The sequence below is a fragment of the Globicephala melas genome, chromosome 10 (assembly GCF_963455315.2).
Source record: "Globicephala melas chromosome 10, mGloMel1.2, whole genome shotgun sequence".
NCBI lineage: Eukaryota > Metazoa > Chordata > Mammalia > Artiodactyla > Delphinidae > Globicephala > Globicephala melas.
This window is the reverse complement of record NC_083323.1, coordinates 92,931,718-92,950,145: the sequence shown is the minus strand read 5'-3', so window position 1 is coordinate 92,950,145 and position 18,428 is coordinate 92,931,718. Positions and strand designations below refer to the sequence as shown.

Below are 18,428 nucleotides of genomic sequence, written 5' to 3'. Positions count from 1 at the left end.
AGGAAAGGAAGGGAGGAAGGAAGGAAGGAAGGAAGGAAGGGAGGGAGGAAAGGAAGGAAGGAAGGGAGGGAGGGAGGATAAAAAGAAAGAAGAAGGAAGGGAGGGAAGGAGAGAGGATAAAAGGAAGGAAGGGAGGAAAGGAAGGAAGGAAGGGAAGGAAGGGAGGGAGGGAGGGAGGGAGGATAAAAATAAAGAAGGAAGGAAGGGAGGGAGGGAGGAAAAAAGGAAGGAAGGAAGGAGGGAAGGAGGAAGGGAGAGAGGGAGGGAGGAAAGGAAGGAAGGGAGGGAGGGAGGAAAGAAGGAAGGAAGGGAGGAAGGAAGGTAGGAAGGGAGGAAAGGAAGGAAGGACGGAAGAGAGGAAGGGAGGGAGGGAGGGAGGGAGGAAGGGAGGAAGGAGGGTAGGAAGGGAGGAAAGGAAGGAAGGAAGGAAGAGAGGAAGGGAGGGAGGGAGGGAGGGAGGAAGGGAGGAAGGAAGGGGAGAAGGTTGGTGGAGTGGAAGAATCTTAGACTGCAGTGCAGTTCTAAGAAAGTCCAGCAAAGCTGATGGAATATCTTGGAGCTAAAGCTGTCCATCAGAGAAGTGTCACATTCCCCAGGAGTGGGCCGTTCTTAGCAACCAACACCCCCACCAGCCCTGCCACACACATTCAGTCATGAAGCAGCCTTTGGGAAATGTGACCTCAGTAAGAATCAGGGATGGATTTCAGAGCAGAGAAGCTGGGGTCATCAGTCAGTTGTGACCCATTCTGAGAGGTACCTTTTCATTGCTGCTACATTATATAACCAACTCTTTTAGCAAATCTGCTGATTTTGTCTTCAACAGCTGTCTCTACCTGCAGCCCTAGTTCAAGCCTCTGGCATCGTTCACCTAGACAATTCCAAAAGTACTTAAATTTATTTCTCTTCTTTCAGTCTCAATACCCTTAAAATGATTTCCTGCAACACTAGCAGGATGATCTTTCCAATATGTAAGTCCAACTATGTCATAATCCAGTTTAAGAAGCTAGATGGAGACGACCTTTGTCAAACTTAGAATAGAGGTATGATGATCCCATAGCATATAAAGAGCAAGATTCTCACCAGCTTTCACCAATTAGGTTAAATTCAAATTGCCTTGTATTCGCTTTGGTAAGGTCATCACTATGATATTTATATATGGGGCTATCCCAGTTACCATATGTCATTCATCTACTTCAAAGCCCTGCAAACACTTATAAAACCCAAGCTTCTCATCATGGGACACCAGGACCCCCAGGACCTGGCTACTCCCTACTTCCCCAACATCACCCCTGCCACCTGTTACCTGGCATTGAATACTGTGAAAACACTGTACTAAATTATTTGTGTCTATCTCCTGCTATGCTGTATCATCGCATCTCCATGCCTTTGTTTATACTCTTCCCTCTACCTGGAATGCTGCTTTCTCTTCTTCTCTCCCTTTTGTGTCTCTTTAATCTCATTTTAGATTTGGCTCAGCTGCCACCTCCTTGGGGAAACTTTCCATGACTCATACACAGCCCAACTCAAAGATCATTTAGTCCAATCTCTAGCCCAATGCAGGAAGTCTATCTAAGGCCTCCCGGTAGAAGGTCATCAAAGGAAGAGCCCATGTCTTCACAAGGTAACCGGCTCTGAACTTTTCTATGGTCACATAAACCAGTCAAAGCCCTTTATTATTCTGTTTCATGAGGGAGTCTGTCAGTTCCTGTTTCCCCAGGTTTTCTGTGAATGGTGGTTAAAATAATACACCTGCAGTTTCAAGGTGGAGAGTTAGAAGTTGGGAGCCTAACTGAGAAATTCTCTTGGCAGGTCCTGTAGAGGTGATGCCTAGCTTTGAACTTTCAGATCTTGTCAGGGAGAGGGGTGGTAATGAAAATGATGATGGGGAAGGACAGAGCTTACCGACAAGCCAGTGGTCATTTCCTTCCTTATGGATTTAATTTCCAAACTTTCTGACTTTTCATTTTTAAACCCTCTACCTGTGACTCACAGAGGTTTCGAGAGACCTTCAGAATGCCTGTGGACTTCAAGGAGGAGGAGGCACAGATAGAGGGAAGATGTACCCTCTGGTAAACCACATATGGGTTAGAATTCAGCCACCGTGGCGACAGTTACTAAGATTCCAAATGCATCCTTAACGCTTTGGGCAAATCTCTCTTTTTCCAAGACTGAAAAGTTACATCTCTAAATACATAGATGGGAGATACCTGGTATGGAGGAAAAGATAGTAAAGGCTGATTCTGGGATCCTGCTCTTATTGGGATTGTGGGAGAAGAGGTAGGATGAACATGAACTTTCTTTACCTACACTCTAGCACAGGCCTAGTGTTTTCGGCTTTCAATAAGCATTCCCTGTTTCTGTGCATTTTAAAGGGTTCAGTATAGTGACTGAGTAAACACTGGGAGATTGTCAAATAGTCCTTAGTCAAAAGTTTACTTGGGGGAAGCACAAGAAGGAATTATAATACATATGAACAAATCAGTAAAATAGATATGAATCAATGTTCATACTGCAATGCTGGAAATGCAAACAATAAAATTATAGTGGCTGTTGAGCCATTAAATCATCTTACCAGCCATTGTCACTGTATGCAGACAGAGCATACAATCACATTTTTTATTGGTAGTTGAGTATAGATCATCTGGAAATATAAGAATGAGAATAGAGGCAAAACATTCTCTGACATAAATCGTACCAATGTTTTCTTAGGTCAGTCTCCCAAGGCAATAGAAATAAAAACAAAAATAAACAAATGGTACCTAATCAAACTTACAAGCATTTTCACAGCAAAGGAAACCATAAACAAAACAAAAAGACGACCTACAGAATGGGAGAAAATATTTGCCAATGATGTGACTGATAAGGGCTTAATTTCCAAAATACACAAACAGCACATTACAACTCAACAACAAAGAAACAAACAGCCCAATTGAAAAATGGGCAGAAAACCTAAATAGACATTTCTCCAAAGAAGACAGATGGCCAAAAAGCACATGAAAGGATGCTCGATGTTGCTAATTATTAGAGAAATGCAAATCTAAACTACAATGAGGTACCACCTTACACCAGTCAGAATGACCAGCATTAAGAAGTCTTCAAACAACAAATGCTGGAGAGGGTGTGGAGAATAAGAAACCCTTTTACATTGTCAGTGGAAATGTCAATGGGTGCAGCAGCTGTGGAAAACAGTATGGAGCTTCCTCAAAAAACTAAAAGTAGAGTTGCCATATGATCCAGCAATCCCACTCCTGGGCATATCCCCAGACAAAACTATAATCCAAAAAGATACATGCACCTCTATGTTCAGAGCAGCACTATTTACAATAGCCAAGACATGGAAACAAACTAAATGTCCATCAACAGAGGAATGGATAAAGAAGATGTGATATATATATACAATGGAATATTACTCAGCCATCAAAAATAATGAAATAATGCCATTTGCAGCAACATGGATGGACCTAGAGATTATCATACTAAGCGAAGTAAGTCAGAAATAGAAAGACAAATACAATATGATATCACTTATATGTGGAATCTAAAATACTATACAGGGGCTTCTCTGGCAGTGCAGTGGTTGGGACTTTGCCTTCCAATGCAGGGGGTACAGGTTCAATCCCTGGTTGGGGAGATGGGATCCCACATGCCTCGTGGCCAAGGAACCAAAAAACATAGAACAGAAGCAATGTTATAACAAGTTCAGTAAAGACTTTAAAATGGTCCATATCAAAAAAAATCTTTAAAAATAAATAAGTAAATAAATATGATACAAATCAACATATCTACAAAACAAAAACAGACTCACAGATAATAGAGGACAGACGTGTTTGCCAAGGGGGAGGTGGGGAGGGGAGGTAAGATTTGGGAGTTTGGGATTAGCAGAGGCAAACTATTATATATAGGATGGATAAACAACAAGGTCCTACTGTACAGAGAACTATATTCAATGTCCTGTGACAAGCCGTAATGGAAAAGAATTTGAAAAAGATTGTATATATATGTATGTGTATAACTGAGTCCCTCTGCTATACAGAAGAAATTAACACAACATTGTAAATCAACTATACTTCAATAAAGTTGTTTAAAAAAGAATGAGAGTAGAGTGATGAAGGGAAATTAGTGCTATTAGTTTTAAAATTCTTTTATTCTATTTTTAAAAAGATTTTGTTATTCTAGAGCAGCTTTAGGTTTATAACTTGAAAGGGAGGTACAGAGATTTCCTATATATCCCTGCGTCCACCCATGCATAGCCTCCACCATTATCAACATTGCTCATTGGAACGGTTCTTTTTTTAACCAGGGGTGAACCTACATTGACACATCATAATCACTCAACATCCACACTTTACCATAGGGTTCACCTTTACATAAGTTTGGAAAATGTATAATGACATATATCCATCATTATAATATCACGTAGAGTATTTCCACTGCCTTAAAGCCAATAGATTAAAAATTTTTTTAATTTATTTTTTATATATTTATTTTTGGCTGTGTTGGGTCTTTGTTGCTGCGCGTGGGCTTTCTCTAGTTGCGGCGAGGGGGGGGTACTCTTCGTTGCCATGCACAGGCTTCCCATTACGGTGGTTTCTCTTGTTGCAGAGCACGGCCTCTAGGTGCACGGGCTTCAGTAGTTGTGGCTCACGGGCTTAGTTGCTCCACAGCATGTGGGATCTTCCCAGACCAGGGCTCGAACCCAAGTTCCCTACATTGGCAGGCAGATTCTTAACCACTGCACCACCAGGGAAGCCCAAAGCCAATAGATTTTTAAATATACATTCTAAAGGCACACTAATTAATAGTATAGTGCTGAAATAGGCAGGTCAGTGGGGAAAGGTAGACAGTCCAGATATGGACCCAAGTGCAAACAAAGTAAGTTTATGATAAAAAGGAGCATTCCAAATCAGTAGGAAAAATATTCAGTAAACAGTGTTGGGATAAATGTTTAGTCTTTTAGAAAAAAAAAATAAAAGCAGAGCTCAATTTTTCTCTGCACATTAAAAATAAATCCAAGGTGGACAAAAGACTTAAATACAAAAATGAAATTATAAAAGTACTGGGATAAAACAATGAATCTTTTTTTTTTTTTTTAAACAATGAATCTTTGTATAATCTTGTCATGGAGAAAGCTTTTCCTAAGTATGACATAGAATCCAGAAGTCATAAAGAAAAGATGAATACATATGACTACTGAAAAATGGAATTTTCTGAATAAAAAATACAATCAACAAAGTCACAGACAACAATCTGGGCAAAAAATGGTTAACATATATGATAAGAGCACTAATTCCTTTAATATATATGGAGCTTTCAGAAATCTATAAGAAAAAAACCAACCACCTATAAAAGAATGAGCAAAGAATATGAACTGGTAGTTCAGAAAAAAAAAAAAAAAGGAAATCCCCACCACATATGCAAAGAATACCTCATCTCACTGCTAATTCAATAAGTGCAAATTGAAATATCAACCAGATACCATTTTTAACATACCAAGCTTTAAAAGTTTGGTAACAAACCATGCTGTCTGGCACCTAGGGAAACATACACTACTGCTGGAAATACATGTTTTGTAACTCTTTTGGAGGAAAGCTTGGCAGTATCTGCCAAAATTCAAGGGTGTATGTACTTCTTCCAGAGGTTCTCCTTCTAGGAATCTGTCCTATAGATAAAGTTACACAAGAACCGCAAGATGTATAACCAAAGTTGTGTGAATATTTCTGCATTGTTTAGCTAGTCAAAATAAAAAGTAAAGCAAATGGTAGATTCTGAAAGAAAGGAAAGAAAAACAACAGTGAAGGAGAGTGTTACATATACAATGATATGGAATAATATCCAGTACATATTTTTAATTGAAAAAAATGTACAACAGTGTGTGTAATTTATTTTAATAATTAAAAAAATATTTTATTTATTTTTGGCTGTGTTGGGTCTTCGTTGCTGTGTGTGGGCTTTCTCTAGTTGCAGCAAGCGGGGCCTACTCTTTGCTGCGGTGCGCGGGCATCTCATTGCGGTGGCTTCTCGTTGCGGAGCACGGGCTCTAGGCCTGCGGGCTTCAGTAGTTATGGCTTGTGGGCTTCAGTAGTTGTGGCTCGCAGGCTCTAGAGCGCAGGCTCAGTAGTTGTGGCGCATGGGCTCTAGAGCGCAGGCTCAGTAGTTGCGTCGCTGGGGCTTAGTTGCTCCTCCACAGCATGCAGGATCTTCCTGGACTAGGGCTCGAACCCGTGTCCCCTGCATTGGCAGGCGGATTCTTAACCACTGCACTACCAGGGAAGCCCCAGTGTGTGTAATTTAATACCATCTGTGTAAAAATGAGAGGGCGAAACCCATACTCCTTGTAGTGTGTCCAACATTTCTGGAAGGTTATACAGTGGTTAACTCTGGAGAGTGAGTCAGAGGTTTTACTTTTTGCCTTATGAGCCTCTTTGCTGCTGGAATGTTTTACCATGGGCACATGTTACTTCTGAAATAAAATGTACTGTTTTTTTTGTTGTTGTTACTTTTACAAATCAAAAAGAGAAATTCTATCTGTTTAAGGAAAGTTTCTGTAGACAACATTGAGGGTTTTTTTCCACCTCTCTTAAATAACATATTTTCAATTTTATTGAATAAATGGAAGATTCTAAATTCAGTCTCTTTGTCTAACATTCACTCCATCTGCCCATCCATCTCTCCTTGGTGATATTTGTTACAGGCATGGCGTGGGGAAAGTGAAGGGCACTGAGAAATTGTAGTCTGTCACCTTGCAAAAGGGACATAGTTCAAGAAAGTTGAAAGTAAAAGCTCACTCCAGAGTGGGTTCCACGTGTCACTAACATTTTGAAAATGTTCTTTCCCAGAGATGTCACAATTGGTTGAATGAAAATTCTGGGTGATGGAGGGATTAAGATAATTTCTGGAATATGTATTGGGCACTGTCATGCAGCAGCAATGCACCCCCATGGAGACATCCCAACCATTCTTCTGTCACTTGTTGCTTGTGGGTGATAGAAAGAGCCTGGAGGGAAAGGGAGCCCAGAGGTGTGGCCGGTACCACCTGCCGGTACCACCGACATCTAAGCAAGGGTCAGAGACTGTGTCAGAAACTATATCAGTCATCAGGTATTAGTAAGAGCACACTAGACGCCAGGCCCTTAGACTACAATGGTAAAGCCCACATACCATACCATTGTATAGCATACGTATATTACAAGCATGACATAATATAATAAAACATTACAAAATAAAGGAAAAGTTATTGAGGAGCTGCCAACTGCATGTGAAAGGCCAAGTTCCCCCAGATTTAATTGTTACTCTCCTGCTTAAACTCTCAGTGGCTCCCAAGCAGCTTCAAATTAAGTCCCCGCTTGAATTCAGTGCACTTCATCATCTAGCTCCTGTGTATGTCTTTGGCCTTAGCTCTTGACGCTGCTCCTCCCATCTCCTGAGATGCCTGTGTTACACCCAAACCAAATTATTTGTGGTTTCCCATTGTAATTTCACACCAGGCTGCCTTTGAAAACATTTCTTTTCTTGCCTGCTTGAAAAACTTGTGCTCATCCCTTGAGACCTGGCACAGAAATAAGCCCTTCAGGAAAGATTTCCCCTAGATCCCCTCTGTATTTTATGTGTAGCTTTATTATCACACTTTACACACTATCCTGCGCATACTTAGAGAGGTACGCCCGAGAATCTCCCATCAGTGTGTAAGCTCCCTGAGAGCAGAGACCCTGCCTCGTGAATCTTGGTGTGTCTAGCATACAGCACAATGCCTGGGGAGAAGGAGCTGCTCAAGGTGTTTTATGAATGAATGGATGGATCAAAAAGTGAATCAGTCATCCTCCAGCCAAAGGATTTCTTTGTAGTACAACATTTCTTAATATTGAGACAAATCTGGTAAAACTTGCATCTCTCTTGGGTTCTATCTCCTCGCTACTTCAGTCCCAGGGCAACAGGCTCTCCCCAAGGCACTCTAGTGAGGTTCCTGTAGCAATTACGAGAGAATCAACTGTACTGCCAGTGCAGTTTTGCGCAGGAAAAGATTCACTTCACGGCGCACCAAATCACCGATTAGGTATCATTTAAATCTTGACCGCGTACTTGTAAGCCTGATGCCTGAGTTCTTCTTCCTTCCCATAGCTAGCCTCTCTCCGAACAAGCTGAGATAACAACCTGCTTTCTTTGGCAAATTGATTAATGCGGACATTACTCAATAGGCCTGGTTGTATGGCATGTCCAATAACATTGCCATTTTGTTTATGGGGTGTTGGGTAAAAATACCCAGGAATTTACTACCAGTAGAGTGACCACCTGTTTGCTGGAGACATTAAAGAGGGAAATCTGGGGAGGCAGCCCCCCCAAGGGATTCCATCACCAGCCTCCACTCCCACAAGAAACTGCCTCTTCTGAGCTTGGCAATAGCACCTGTGGAAACAAGAGAACAGCAGTGCGGGTACCTTAGCACTTCGCTTGTCTGGAAGGAGGGCAGAGCTGGAGAGGGTGTCAAGCACTGCTTCAGAGGCGACGAGAGAAGTGCACCTTGATTTAGGAGTAGAAACAAGGGAGAAAAGGAGCACGCATGAGAGAAGGGATGGGAAGTGAGGAGGAAACACAACTGTAGGGCAGGAAACCGGGCAAGTGCAGCCAGGACCACTCCCCCCTCACCTCTGGGACCCTGCGGGGGACATGGGAGGCTAGGGGAAGGGGAGGTGTGATCCTGTCTGGAAGCTGTGATGAGAAGGAAGGGAGCTGGCCTCTACTTGAGCCTCACCTGCAGCAGCCAGAACAGAGCTGATCAACAGACACACTCCGTGCTGAGTGGCAAAGGAGGCTATCAAAGCGAAACACGGCAGAAGGCCTGAAGTTTTCTAAGGCAAAACAAACTGGAGAAAATCCTCCAGGTTTAGGGAAAGGAAAACCGCCTCCCAGGACCTGCTGTCTGAAAACACAAAACATCAAGAAGAACAGAGCACAAGGCAAGAACCGTGTGAAAAAAAGGGAAAGGGTGAGGCACAGAGGAGAGGGTCAGAGAGTCCACGGTGATGTCAGAGGTGCCAGACACTGAGGCAAAAGTGACATTTCTTGCACAACCTCTAATGACGTGCGCATCAGCCAGTGCAAGGCCATCCTGAACTGGCCATGGTACCATGCGAGATGCTTGTCTGAGGCAGGCAGCATCCCTTAAGACAAAATGACTTTCTTTTCTGATTTAGAAAAACATCTAGAGACTAGAGCTGAAATGTAAAGTGAATCTGTAAAATTCGAAATGACATGTATGTACTCCTGGTAGAAAGCGGAAGGAGAGGATTGCTACTCGTGTTTTGAATCTCATAATCGTGAGAGCAGCAGGTGTGTCGGGAGAGGTGCAGCAACAAACTAGACTCTTACATGCCTACACTGAACTCTAAAATGAGCCCTGTAACAAAATTAGCTAGTCGTATAAACTCTCAGTTCTGATAATACGGTTTATCTTGTTAGGGAGACAAAGTGGCTGTTTAAAGATCTGACTTAAAGGGAAAAAATGAAAGGCACAAAGAGCTTAGTAATTGCATGGAAAATATGTATATGCTTATACAAAGTTCCTACAGATCGCTGTGGTTAATCCATCCCCTGAAGTTTCTAGTAGAAGGCCCCAGAAAATGCTGGGCAGCAAAAAGTCTGGAACAGAAATGAAAAGAGAATAATTCTTTTAGTCAGATTAAAACACAGACAAGCAGAACCGTGGTTGCTCCACACACATCCACACCCAGGGGAGATGGTACTGAGGCATTTCTGTGACTGTCCCTGGAAAGAGAGATGATGGTGTCAGAAACCACTCAGAAAAGTCCACTGCAAAACTCGACAGGGCTCAGGCGTGGGGAAAGACCTTTTTAAAACAGTACATTTCATCTGGATGTGTGACAGCTGAGAAATAGCACGGTGTGACTCTCTGAAGACCAGAAACCGTGAGGGCACAATCACCATGGCTTGTTTCCAAGGATCAAAGGATGTCCTGTGAAACTTGTTTGAGATACATTTATAATACATATTTTTAAAGAACTATTTCCTATAGCAAGCAGAAAAAAAATCTGTAATGACTTGGACACATTTATGAATGACAGAGACAGAAACGGCTGTTCAGCAGAACGATGCTATCTAACTTTTAAGGACAATCATGCCGTCTGCCAAAGGACTGCTGTTGGTGACAAAAATACCCTTAGCACAATCGGTCAAATTCCACGTGGCAATCCTTTAATTCCTACGTGATGAATTTCATGCAAACATTTTTGGAAACTGAGTGGTATTACTACTAATAATATTATATTTTATCTCACAAAATATGAGGTGCTATACCATTCAAGTACCATTGTATTGACCAAAGAAGACTGACATTAACCATATTCAGGCTTAAATGTTTTTGGAAACAATTCTAATGTATAAGTAAAATGGTTTAAAGATGTATCTGGAATGGAAGTCTTCTTATGCAGATGAGGAAGCCTTTAAGGGAATTGAAAATATGCTGTAAAAGTTCTTGAATATGTAAACGAGTCAAAAAATAAATGAAGATATGTGATACCAAACAGAAATACCAGAATACCCATAATATTAAAAGTAATGCCAGAAAGAGTCAAAGATGTTTACATCTAGCAGTAGATAACACCTAGAGACAGGAAATATTAACACTTAAATTCTCATAAATATTGTTTGGAGCTTTTTGAAAACATCTTGACGGTCGTAAGTAAGTCTGATAGAGTCCCAATAGTAAATTTTAGGTTGCATTTTTTTTCTTAGAAATGGAGAATATTGAAGCAAAATTTGGAGGACTTAAGGCTATTGATAAAATAAGAAATAGGTCCCCTGCTGCTCTCCTGAAGTCACAGGTACCAAAACCATGCTTTCTCCTGCATAGCCCAGGATTCCAGTCTTCTGTTCCTTAACAATGTAGGATCTGGAAGATGAGCCCTGTCAGATTTCTATTCAGCAAACAACTCTGGGTTTACCAAAACTTAACTGGAAAAGACCTCAGAAGTGAACTTTGATGAAAGGAAGCTTGTTTTTGAAAAAAAAAATGTTCCTAAGCAAACATGCAGGCTGAGTTTTTTTTAATTCCTCCATCACAAGTGCCATGGTAAGTTTAAGCTTCTTCGGGTCTGAGTCAGTAGAATAAATGTGCCTGTCTTACGTGTGTCTGCTGGGTAAACCCTCAGGAGAATCGTGAAAGACGGTACCTGGTCACTTGTTGGTTCTTCATCTGTCTCCTATCTCCCCTGCCCTAACCTTCATGGGCATCCACTGTTTACTGGGCTGCTCTTTAAATGCTCAAAGCTCCAGCACAGCAATTAGATCTACACAGATCTCTCCCCTTCTTAGAACACCTGTCCTTCAAACCCATATGTGTATTCCTCTTTTCTCCCAAACCTAAACCTAATCGTCAGGTAGCAAATACAAGGAGAAAAAAAAAAAAAAAGAAGCACATTCATACTAAAGTGTAAATGACTAATAGTGATGCTTAGCAAGCCATCTCTTATAAAGGGTGGTTTAGTTTTAAACAGTTGCTTATTGGCCAAATAATTTCCCATTTTTTTACTTAAGCAAGGGCACACTTCATTCTTTCCTACAGTGTGAGGTACATAAGGCTTAGTATTTTCAGTAGAAATGGTAGTTGGGAGGATACTGAGAAAAGCCGTTGCTGAGTTGGAGGTGACACTTTCAGTACATTGGTGAAGGGGAAGAGGTAAGGGAAAGTTTGAACGTGGAAGGTTTTGGTTCCTTGAGCTTCATTTTCTCTTCCTTATTTTTATGCTGATCAGATCTTTTTTCATTCCTCGGCAACAGACTGTTTCAGTCCTTTGTGGCATCATTTATTTCTTTTGCTCCTGCTGACAAGCTGGAGGCTGAATTATGTGCTCATTCTGAAAATGTTCCTTTAGGCTCTTGCTTCTGAACTTTCTAGCCAATGCAGAGTAAATAGGTACTGTGCTGTATGCAAATGTAGGCATATTTGTCCGTGTAGGCAAAGTGGGGGGGGAGCATTTTGCAAAATGCCTTTAGAACAGAACCAAACTTTTGAAATGGAATATTTTATAGCCTCATGACAATAAGCTAAACTTTTCGGAAACAAAAAGGACAGAGAAATACTTATCTATAAAGTACGTTGGAAAAAACACACACAAAAAACAAAACAGGACTAAAACTTCAACAGTGAGTTCACCTCAAGCATTTCATGAATTTCACATGACCCACCCACTTTTTCTCTGTACCTCTGAAGATTACCATATCAGCGGCAATAATACTCTGTTGTTCTAGTGCCAGATTTACATATCAATGTAGCCATGGCATTCCTGAATGTAGAATATTGTACTGTTCCCCTTGTTTGTGGTTTCTAAATAACGTTAATTTTTGTTCCCTTACCCTCCTCTCTTAATCTTATGCCACCCCCTACCTCTCTTCAATCAGTGGTTTGTTTTTTTTCTTTGAATAGTTTTCCTCCTTTTCTTTCCCCGTCTCTGTGTCATAATCGGGACCATCCACAAATTCACTGTACAACCATGCTGCGTTTTAAAAATCTTTATCACTCAGCCACAGATGATCAACTCTTTGAGAAGACAGGCCAGGGACAGAGAAGTAACGACGGGTCACTTCTGGGGTGACTCTGGGATACCTTCTTCCCCAAATGTATGGTGTGTGTTAAGGTGGGTCAGAAGTTACCGTGGTCGATTTCACGGCCACCTTTGTTTCTTTCTTGGAAGGTTTTGTTGTTCATTATTGCTATTTCTAGATTGGAGATGAGTCTAGCACCAATCTGCATGGCAGAATTGAATCAACCAATTTTCATTTCCATTGAACGTTTGGAAAGGGCTGGATAATTTTTAAATTCTTAGACTCTTAGGTGTCAAACTTAATGGAAAGCCAGCTGGAGCCTAACAAGCTATTTTAATGAGCTTCCTTTCTCTCTGATGTTCCCCAGGGGCTAGTGCCAAGCAGACCCATGTGGCCCAGGGAGTAACATGATCATCTTGGCTCTGTTTAGACACCTGTGCTCTTTTAGCCAAGCAGTAAGGGGAGCAGGAGAAAGAGAGAGATGAGGGCATGGAAGGCATGCAGATCAAGAAGGAGTGGGTGTGTGCCATGCTGTTTAGGAATTCACTACAAGAAACTCCACAGCAACAGCAGAGACCTGACGCATCACAGGCCAACAGTGCCTCTATGTGGGGTGTCTGAGAGCACATGAAATGTGTTTGTGTGTGCTGGGGAGGAAAGGTGGGGAGGGGAGGGAGGAGAAAATTATATGCATTTTTCAAAGGAACTGAATGATTCGGAGGTTCCTTTCGAGAAGGCAATATAGGAAGAAAAGATTGAAAACCATGTATACAAAATATCCAGGACCCTGAGATTATATTCTTCATCTAAGCTTCCTCCCACTCCTTTAAAAAAAAAAAATTGCTGTGTTCACTTTTCCTTTCCCATGAATTAGCCTGATGCTTGGCTCTCCCTACCCACTCTGAACAACTTAGCACATAGATATTAAACTTGGTCTGTATCGTTTAGTGATTGTTCTTATTCTCCTGTATGTGTGAATTTCTCCTTCCTGGATTATAGGCTCCTTGAGGATTTAAATTTACAGAAGCAAATACTTTTCTTCTGTTCTTCCTCACCCCTTTGTTACCAATCCTGGGTACTTCTCAGCAAATATTTAACATATGACTATACAATACTTCTTCATAAGATTTTCTTCCCTTTACCAAGTCTTACTTTATGATGTGATTGTTTGTTTTTATAAATTAAATTTTTAGTAAATAATTTAAAGTATTTCCACACTTTCTAAAGTGAGGATGTTTATAGTTTCTCAATGTACAGAAATGCGAAGAAAACAATACACCGTACTCTCCACCAAAATATTTCACATATTTGCTTCATCTCTTTAAAAGTTAAATCTAGGGCTTCCCTGGTGGCGCAGTGGTTGGGAGTCCACCTGACGATGCAAGGGACGCGGGTTCGAGCCCTGGTCTGGGAAGATCCCACATGCCGCAGAGCAACTAAGCCCGTGTACCACAACTACTGAGCCTGCACGTCTGCAGCCTGTGCTCTGCAACAAAAGAGGCCGCGATAGTGATAGGCCTGCGCACCGCGATGAAGAGTGGCCCCCGCTCGCCGCAACTAGAGAAAGCCCACGCACAGAAACGAAGACCCAGCACAGCCAAAAATAAATATAAAAATAAATAAATAAATAAAAATGTTACCATTCTTTAAAAAAATAAGTTAAATCTACAGCTAACCACCGCAAGACCCTCTCCATCCCATTTCTCTCTCTCCCTCCCTAGAGAAAACCACTCTCCTGAAGTTGGTGTACATATTACCTCCCTAGCACGTGTTTAAATTTCCATCACCTGGTTCAAAACGTCTTAGTCCTCCTTCCTGAGGGCCCGGCGCACTTTTGTCAGCAGGGATGCAGACAGAGTGACAGAGGACTAACCCCGGGGGAAAGGCAGTTCCACGCCGAAAAAGAGGGCTTAGCAGTGGCAAGGGCATAGCTGGGGAGGAGGACAGAGGCCTTACTGGGCACGGAAAAGGGGTATTAGGTGAGGAAAGAGGAGAAGAACTTGCAAGGAGCACAGGCTTTGCTCCCCTGATCATCAGAGAGGATGCGGCTAGACGTCTCTGAGACTGCGTGGAATGCGGTTTGGAGGTTACAGATGCCCCCCTACCCTGGCTGGGCCGAAAGTTGCAACCCCACATGATGACCTGGTTAGGCGGCATTTACTTCTGAGGGACTGACCTGCTTTAGTTCCTCTGAAGCGTTGTACATATCGGACAGAGACAATTCTGCTTTTCTATTATTACTCTTCCTCAATTTGGAGTTGTCAGATAAAATAGAAGACACATAGTTAAATCTGACTTTCAGATAAGCAATGAATGCTTTTTTTAGTAAAAGTGTGTCTCAAGTATTTATTGTATGGGACATACTTATACTAAAAAGGTACTTGTTTATCTGAAATTCAAATGTGAGTGTCCTGTATATTTATTTATTTATTTGCTGTACGCGGGCCTCTCATTGTTGTGGCCTCTCCCGTTGCGGAGCACAGGCTCCGGACGCGCAGGCTCAGCGGCCATGGCTCACGGGCCCAGCCGCTTCGCGGCATGTGGAATCTTCCCGGACCGGGGCAAGAACCCGTGTCCCCTGCATCGGCAGGCAGACTTTCAACCACTGCGCCACCAGGGAAGCCCCTGTATATTTATTGCTAAATCTGGGAACTCTACCTCATTTGAACTTTGGAAGGGTTTAGCAAAGCACTGTAGGAGTCTGAAAAGGAGTGAGTCAAAGGGGCTCTCCAGAATAACATTAATAAAGACAATCTTTGTCAAATTCTCAATGGCCTAACACAGGCCAAAACAACAAGCTCACTGACTTTACTAAATCAGGAGGATGCCAAGACATTCTTTGTTACTTACTATTGAGATGTAATTCACATACCATAATATTCACTCATTTAAAGTATACAATTCAGTGGTTTTTAGTATATTCAGAGTTGTGCAGCCATCCCTAAATCAATTTTAGAACAGCTTCATCACCTCAGAAGAAACCCAGTACCTATTAAAAACCACTCCCCATTCCTGGCCTCCCTCCCTCCCTGCTGTTCCCCAACCCTAGCCCCCTACATCCACTCACCAGCTTTTCGTTTCTTTAAATGTACCTATTCCGGACATTTCATTATAAGTGGAATCCGCGATATGTGGCCTGGGTCTGGCTTCTTTCACTGTGTGTTTTCAAGGCTCATCCTCGCGCATCCACATTGCAGCATGTATCAGTACCTCATACCTTTTCATTGAGGAATAATACTCCTTTGAATATAAATACCACAATTGGCCAGCCATTCATCCACTGGTGAACACTTGGGTTGTTTCCACTTTTTGACTACTAAGAATAACGCCTTTAGGACAGAACGTTACTGCACAAGTTTTCGTGGGGACACACGGTGTCATTTCCGGTGGGATTGCTGGCCATATGGTAACTCTATGTCGAATATCGGAACTGTCAAATGGTTTCCAGAAGGAGCTGCACCATTGTGCATTCTTAGGTTTTTTGTTTGTTTTGTTTTGTTTTGTTGGGGGGGTGAATTTTTAAAATAAACAGGGTTTCCTCGGTGTCTATGAGGAAGGCCTGCTCCCACGGCCCCTCCTTCAGGTCCGCCTCTGCGGGGCTCCTAGGGCCCCCTCCCTACGCCCGGACCGCTGGAACCCAGGGACCAAAACATTGTGGGAAACGTAGTTTCGGCCCCTCCTGCGGACCGCTCGCCGGCAGGAAAACGGACGCCTTTCTGAGGCTCTGTGGACATCGTAGTTTCCCTTTTGGTTCGCCGCGCAGAGACCGCGGTAACGAAAGCTACAATCCCCAGAATGCCGCGGTGCTATGGCAGCCGAAGCGGCCAATCCGCGCGCCGCGCTGCCGCCCTCTCTCCGGTCCGGGCCTCTCTCCAGGGCGTCTGTAAACACAGCCAGAGCCTGTCATGGAGGGGGAGGAGGAGGCAGCCGCGGCGAAGGGAGGCGTTCTGCGCCGCCTCCAGGGTCCGCTCTGCCATCCCTGAACTGGTCCCTCGTCCCCGTGACTGTGGCATCAGGGAAGCGAACTGTTAGGCGAGAGGAGGAGGCAGTCAGAACCTTATCCCGTTCTTTCCCCGGGGCTGGGGCCGGGCCGGGCCAGGCCGGCTGAGCCGGGGGAGGGCCGGGGGAGGGAGCGCCCGGCCGGGCTGGCCTGTCTGCCGAGATGGATGACAGTAAGGTAAGTCCCGGGGTTTGCACGCGCAGCTGCTGCAGCCGCCGCCTGCTTGTCGCTAAGTGCCCGCCGCTGAGCCTCAGCCCTGTAACCCACGCAGCACCCAAGAGACACCGGCCTTAGACATCTCTGCGCCTCCAGCTATGACCCCAGCTACCCAGACAGGAATTGAGGGAACAGCGGGCTGCGTTCTTCCAGCAAGGGCCCACTCCTCTGGAAAATCACACCCAGGGCAAGCCTGTTGGTCAGCTTTTCCAGGTAGTGTAAACCCTAGTCCTCCCGAGATAAGTGAAGAAACTACTGTGCTTTTTCTTTTTGCCTTCCTTTGCCCCCACCCAGCCTTTCTCCACGTTGGAGACCTTAACTAGGGCACCCTGAACCGGCCCTGTTCCCCTTGACGGTCCCCCTTTCTTCTCCCAGGCTCCCTTACTCAATGCCCCATTCATATAATCGGTTCACTCCCCCTCTGAGCTGTTCTGCTAAGCTCCTGTTGCTATTCGTCCAGAGTCTGGAATCTAACCTCCTCTAGAAAGCCTTCTCCAAGAAAAGGAATGAATTCCTTCTTGTTAATCTATCTTAATATTCCATCCCCATCCCCCTTTCCCTATCCAGATCACTTATCCTTATGATGATAAGATGACCGACAGTATTCATTATTGGTTAATTCATATAGTTTATGTATAACCTTTGTCTATCTGCGTTAGTGTTGTCTAGTTATATGTCATGAAGATAGTGATAGTCAGTTTATTCATCATCAGCTTATCGATGTTTTAGAGTGTTTAGGAAGTTGGACTTTTTTTTTTTAAGGAATCAGACTCTAGAGTTTGCCAGTTTTCAAAATAGACACTCTTCCCTATGCTTTCCAGAGGTCTTACTTTCCACACTCTCTGGCATGCCGCTTGTGATAGCTTTTTCCTTCATTTGGGTACCCTTTCCCCCTCCATCTAACCAGTAACATTTTGCTGCTATCAAGTTTTTGTTTCACCTATCCTCAGAGAGATTGAAAAAATTTCCATCTTCTCTGTGCTGCTTCTGTTATTCTACCTTATCTCCTCTTCCTGTTCCTGCAGAAGGCTCCGAGAGAAATGCAAGCAGGGAAAGCCCAAGGCAGTACTCTGGAATCAGGACTCACTAGAGGAAGCTTATTTGTGAAGTAGCAAACCCCTCCTAATAGGAAGTGGTATTTCCCAGACAGAAAGGAGGAGTTCTGAAAGTTTTCCAGAAAAATCAGAAGAGAATTTTCCATAACAACCTTTGCTAGCTTGATCTTTCAGTGTTAATTTTGAAATTAAGTCCAAATACTGTATCCACTATCTTTCCTAGATATGGCTGGGAAAGGATGCTAAAGCAACATATTCTTTTATGTCCTCGGTTTGAGACTCTCACAGTATATTCTACATAATTTTCAGTTGTTTATTTTTTGAACCTTTGAAACATGTAGTAACTTTCTCAGAGTCTTCAGTAATCTCAAATAAATTCAAGAAAAATACATAGGATTTTGAGTTATCTTATCTACCTATAAAATAACATAGGACTTATTTCTAGAAACAGGCAAGTTCTAGTGGAAGGTATAAAGTGTTACGGTTTTGCCTAAAGAGTTAAGTTAATTTTGGGGGCTAGGCTTTTCATAACTTCTTAGAATGTTCATAGCTAAGCAAAACGAATTCAGTACTCATTCTTTATTAATTCATTGTATTGTGAC

General features: G+C 42.8%; 1 protein-coding gene across 4 annotated transcripts in view; it reads left to right on the top strand.

The window, feature by feature from the left end:
- Positions 1 to 16,386: 16,386 nt before the first annotated feature.
- The window catches only part of CREBL2 (cAMP responsive element binding protein like 2), a 56,774-nt gene continuing 54,732 nt past the window's right edge, over positions 16,387 to 18,428 (top strand). For 2 of the 4 annotated variants that reach the window (XM_030841428.3, XM_030841429.3), the window contains exon 1: positions 16,387 to 16,732. In XM_030841428.3, the coding sequence (XP_030697288.1) occupies positions 16,718 to 16,732 (15 nt within the window). In that variant the 5' untranslated portion in view covers positions 16,387 to 16,717. The remainder of the gene's footprint in view (positions 16,733 to 18,428) is intronic. The other 2 variants (XM_030841431.2, XM_030841432.2) reach the window with 2 other exon arrangements.